The following is a 5,717-nucleotide window of genomic DNA, read 5'->3' on the forward strand; positions in this document are numbered from 1 at the left end:
GACTCCAGACGCCACTCACCAAAGTGGGATGTAGAACATTTTCTTAAAAAACTATGTGATGCCAACTGACCTAGATGTCCCCTGAAACTATGGTCCCCAGGCCCTAGCCCCAGCTACTCTGTCCCTCAAAGTGTTTGGAAGTGTCCAGGAAACTTATTTCCTTTTGCTTTGATGCCGTAGTGCTGACTTCCCTTGTATTGTGAGGACAGAGAATTTATGAGGAGAGCCTGGAAGGAGACATATCAGTTAGAAGGGGGTTCTTTCAGGAGTCCAAGTGAAAAACAATGGTGGTCAGGGCTAGCCTAAGTGAGGGCACAAGAAGGTGGAGGGATGGGGGGAAAAAGACCTCCAGGTTTCCGATCTGTCCAGCTGTGCGCTCAGTGAGATGGTGAGCGATGGAGAAGTAAATTCGGGACTGGGAAGAAACCATGAGCTCAGGAGTTGTTCTGGACATGTTGAGCCGACCCCAGGCAGATGTGCGAGACTGGAACTCTGGGGAATAAAATCCTGTCGTTGATGTTGTTAGTGCCCGTGAGGTGGCTGGGACTCACGGCGACCTTATGTATAACACAACTAACCGTTGCCAGGTCCTGAGCCAACTTCATAGTGGTTGGTATGTTCATTTAATAAAATTTTAGAATAAATTTAGGATAGATAATGATTTAGGAAAGAATAAATAGCTTTTTAAAATGCACAAGACTGGATCAGATGTATATCCGCCGCCCAAGGATTTAGAGCCTCTCTAGCCACATCCCCCTTTCCATTGCCAACTATTAACAGAAACTTAAAAAACCGAAACACGCACGCGCAGATCTACTTCCACCGGCTGCACCGGGGCGGAAGCTTCGCGATTGCGCACGCGCGGTGTAAGGCGGTCGCTATGGAAACGCGTGGCCCGGGACAGGGCGTCTGCGTTCGGAGCCGCGGGCTCGGGTGCTGCAGGTCTTGGGCTGCCGCAGACGCAGGTCGGGGCCCTGCGGGCTGATGGACGGCCGTGGTGGGGCTGGGGCGTCGGGGTACGGCGAGGAGGGCGAGGACGACGATGACGAAGAGGAGCGGGAGAGCGGCATTGCGGCCACGCAGGGGTCCAGACTGCCCCCCATCGCGGGCGGCACCGCAGAACTGGCCAAACGGAAGGTGAAGAAGAAAAAGAAGAAGAAAAAGACCAAGGGGTCAGGCAAAGGCGACGGTAAGAGGGGCAGCTAGTGCCGCAGCTTCAGCTCCGGTACCTGAGAGTCCGAGTCTCGCAGAGACAGCTGCGTCAGGGATCCTCCATCTACCTACAGACCACCTCCAGCCGGCAACAGAAACTTGCCAATCCCAAACAGGTTTTCCAGCTCCCCACGCAGAGATGCCCCAGCCCTCCAGTAAAGACTGTCCTCCGTGTCCACGGAGACCCTCCCTCAACGAGCACATAACGGTGACTCACCATCGTTTTGCAGTCTTCCAGCCCTACACCCACGAGACCACCAAATCCTATAGTGTACCCCAACCCCTTCAAAGGCCCCACAGTCCCATGAGACTCCTTGATATCCACAGTCACAGAGACCCTCCAATCCCTGTGCACTCCAAATCCTGGGCTGATAGTTCTTCCCTATCCACAAGGACCTCAACCCCACAGAGAGACCCCCCCCATGAAGACACACCCTACCCATTCCTACACAGACTCCCAGCCCCACATAGCTACTCTTCGCATTACACAGACACCCTCTCAACTCCTTAACCCCTCCATGGAGACTCAAAATCCCAAACATCTACACCTTCCCCACAGAAATCTTAAACCCTCCTACAATGATCCTCTCACTGCCGCACAGACTGTTCTCAAAGCCAAAGACACCAAGAACCACATTACAGACACTCAGGCATGTACACACAGAATCACAGACTCAAGTTAATCTGCCTGGAGACCCTCCTCACACCCTCATATGTGACAGGCTCCTGCCACCACACAAATACATATAAAGTATCCTCACACACACACCCCAAAAGTCCAGGGGCAGCCTTTGACCACACAAACGCCCATCACATCAGTCTCTGCTACCAAAACCAAACCATTGCCATCGAGTAAATTCCAGCTCACGGCAATCCATGTGTTACTGAGAACTGCTCCATAGGGTTTTCTTGGCTGTAGTCTTTATGGAAGCAGATTGCCAGGCCTTTTTTCCACAGTGCCACTGGGTGGGTTCAGATCACCAAACTTGCCATTAGTAGTTGAGAGCAAACCATTTGTGCCACCTAAGGATGCCTACATACTCTTAAATTCCCAAACGCCCTCAATAATGCCTGTCATATAACACCTCCAAATAAGAATAAAGCACAGACACACCATTACGCACACACATTGACAGCCTACACACACGCAAACACACACAGATGCTACATTATACACTCCCACGCACAGACACCTCCCAACAGTGCCTGTACATATGCAGTCGCACACGTGCAGGACTCAGTCCATCCTCTCCGTGGACACCTTCCCATACATATGCACGCCTTCCACAAACCCAGAGTCCCTGCATCTCACCGAGCTCCCTCCTGTTGAACCCCAGACACCTCAACAAAGGCCACTGAGCACTCCCTTTATGGAGAGAGAGTACAACAATGACACAGAATTCAGGGTACCTGCCGTGAGTGCTGGAAGTCTCTGTCACCTGTGTGGTCCACCTCAGTGGCTTTGGATGTTTAGGGAGGTGACTCCTGTTGACCCTGGCACACAGCCCTGACCTCCAGCATGGCTAGTCCGGGGCTCAAGTTTTGGATCACTGCCCTCTGTGCAGAGCTGACAGCATGGGAAGACGAGGCAGAAGGGATGGCAGCCTTCCCCATGTCAACCTTGTAGTTTGGGGAAAGGAGAATTGAGGAGATTATAATGACTTTCTCAGATGTAATCGTAATAAAAAGGAAAAAAAAATTCTGGAGTTTAGCTCAAAACTCCTGTGTGTATCCCCAAAACCAAATTAGGAAATTTGTTGTCTTTTTGGCTTAGCTTCAGACTGTAGAACTCCAGTGGCATAGCTACAGCTGCTAACCAAAAGGCTGGCAGTTTGAATCCACCAGGAGCTCCTTGGAAATTGTATGGGGCAGTTCTACTCTGTCCTATAGGGTCACTATGAGTCCCAATAGACTCAATGGCAACAGCTTTGGTTTGGTTTCAGACTCTAGAAATGGCAGTGGCGTGTACCTCATTCTGTCAGCAGGGGGCACCAGATAGTTTTCAGGGAGTGGGAAGGTGTGCCCAAACCAAACCAAACCCGCTGCCAACTGTGAGTGGATTCTGGCTCATTTTTTAAATTTCTTCTTCTTTTTTCCGGGGAAGGGAGAAGGGGTTAGGGGATAGGGAGAAGGCGCAGATATTTCTGTCTCCCAGAAAAGAGAAGAATGAATTGATGAAAGAACCACAACCTGTAGTATCTCATATAAAATAATTCTAAAGTGCTATTAATGGTTTAAAAAAAAAACAAAAACTGTAAAGCCACACAACAGAAGTATTTCCTGGCTTGGCCGAATGGTGCTTTCCTCAGTCACACTTAGGAAGTGTTCCTGTCGTGCCCCGTTTCTTCCGTCGTAAAGTGTCTAGACTAGTGGTACAGTCATAGACTCCCAGGACTGGGAAGGACCTGGGTGAACATCTGGAGAGGTTAAGTGGGGGGCAGCGTGGCAGAGCGGAAGAATGAGGCACTGAGAGTCAGGCCTGCATTCCAACCCACTAGGTGACACTGGCAAGTCACTGAAACGCTTGGTGCCTCAGTTTGCTCACATGGGAAATGGGGCTGAATGACACCCTTTGTCCAGAGGACTCCATAAAGGGTTCCTCTCTCCCCAGGAATAACTTAAAAGCGCACAGCTGGTAGGTGTGTAGGAGGATGGTAGGCTTGGGGGGCCGAGCCCGAGGTACAGAGGGGCCGAGCCCCACATGTTTGGTGATTCTGGCAATTTCCCTGGCAGACTGAGCGGAGGCCTCCCCACTAACAACTGCTCGTCTGCTCAGCAGATAAACAGCAGAGCCGAGGCCTGAAGAGTCCGTGGTTTTCTCCATCTTCTCATGACATCTTAAGTCCCAGCAAAGATCAGGGCCCGGAGCAAGAGCAGGGACAGGCCAAAGAGGACAGCAAGCACATCCTCTCTTACCCTGCCACGGCCAGCCTCCCCCACTTTGCTGAGGTAGAAGAGAACCTCTCGCACCAGATGAACGAAAGCCTGCGTTGGGATGGGATTCTGGCCGACCCCGAGGCCGAAAAAGAAAGGATTCGAATATATAAATTGAACCGGAGGAAGCGGTACCGGGTTTTCGCCCTCAGGGGCTTCCGCTCTGACCAGGGTGCCGAGGAGACAGTGGAGAACCTTCCCTACCTCTTGGACAGAGACAGCCACTCCAACAGCAGGCCGCCCCCTCTGAAGGCCGACCGCCCGCACCACTACTTGGAAGCAAACCTGACTCCAAAGACCCTACACGCGGATTCAGCTCCTGCTCTGCCGGAATGAAAACCACCCTCGACGCTGACGAGTGTGCAGGTTATCTGGACCACAAGTTGCTGTGTGAAAAAAATAATTGGTAATAAAAGGAAATCAGACCTATATCTGAAGGAAGCAGACGCTGGTACGGTAATGAGATCCACCCCTGCCTGCACCAAAAGCACCAGGACGCCCTTAATTGCCAAGGAAAGCCACAGTTCCTTAAGAGCACAAGCAATGTAATGAACAAAGTTCTTTAAAAAAAAAAAAAAAATTTCCTTTTTCTTAAATCAACTGGCATCTCTTCTTTGTTATGGGATTTCTCATCACTATTCGGTGTCTCTATCTGGCACCCAAAAGAAGAGAAAGTATAGATTATGTAAATTCTTAGTCTTACACCAAGGGAACAATGGTGGTTCAGTGGTAGAATTCTTGCCTTCTCTGCAGGAAGCCAAAAATCTGTTGCCTGGAGTTGATTCCAACTCGTAGCGACCCTACCAGACAGAGTAGAACTGCCCCGTGCCGTTTCCAAGGCTGTAGATATTTACAGAAGCAGACCGCCACATCTTTCTCTCGAAGAGTGGCTGGTGGGTTCGAATCGCTGACCTTTGGGTTAGCAGCCAAGTGCTTTAACCACTGGGCCACCAGGGCACCTCCGTGCAGGAAACCTGGGTTCAATTCCCAGCCATCTCTCAGTGGTGGTTTGTGTGTTGCTGTGATGCTGAACAGGTTTCAACAGAGCCGACCAAGAAAGGCAGACACATACAGACAAGAAGCACGGGCCTGGTTGACACACTTCTGAAAAATCAGCCAGTGAAAACCCTGTGAATTGTAGAAGTCTGATCCTGTTACCCATGGGGTCCCCACTGACAGCAGCTAACAATAAAGTTTTAACCAATATCATGATTAAAACCCTTACACAGTACGTGGTTTTGTAGGCCCAAGGAAAATGCCCCAAATATCCTGGAGACTTTTTTTTTTTTAATATATTTCATGCCCTTACGTGGCCTTCAAAATAAGTGGGTTCCAGAACTTCATCCTTGGGAAGTCCCGAAAGGATTATTGCTTCTCTTATAAATATGGTAGTCGCCCACAGCCCCAAGACAGCACTTTAAAGTTCTGGAGCATTAAAAAACACGCTACACTGCTGTTTATCCTAAGTTACCGTTCCTCACTTCCAAAAATACTTGTTGAGTGAGGGTTGTGTGCTGCCTTATTTTGGGTTCTCCCAGAAGCAGACCTGGAGTCCAAGAGTCAAACAAGCA

At 50.1% G+C, this 5,717-nt stretch overlaps 1 protein-coding gene across 1 annotated transcript; it reads left to right on the forward strand.

Moving 5' to 3' along the window:
* The first annotated feature begins 955 nt into the window (after positions 1–955).
* On the forward strand, positions 956–4,624 carry C19H17orf97 (chromosome 19 C17orf97 homolog). Its single transcript, XM_049860302.1, has 2 exons — positions 956–1,189; positions 3,992–4,624. The coding sequence occupies exons 1-2, from the start codon at positions 985–987 to the stop codon at positions 4,480–4,482; spliced, it is 696 nt and encodes a 231-aa protein (XP_049716259.1). The 5' UTR covers positions 956–984; the 3' UTR covers positions 4,483–4,624.
* Positions 4,625–5,717: the final 1,093 nt, after the last annotated feature.

Source organism: Elephas maximus, chromosome 19 (genome assembly GCF_024166365.1).
Source record: "Elephas maximus indicus isolate mEleMax1 chromosome 19, mEleMax1 primary haplotype, whole genome shotgun sequence".
Classification (NCBI taxonomy): Eukaryota; Metazoa; Chordata; class Mammalia; order Proboscidea; family Elephantidae; genus Elephas; species Elephas maximus.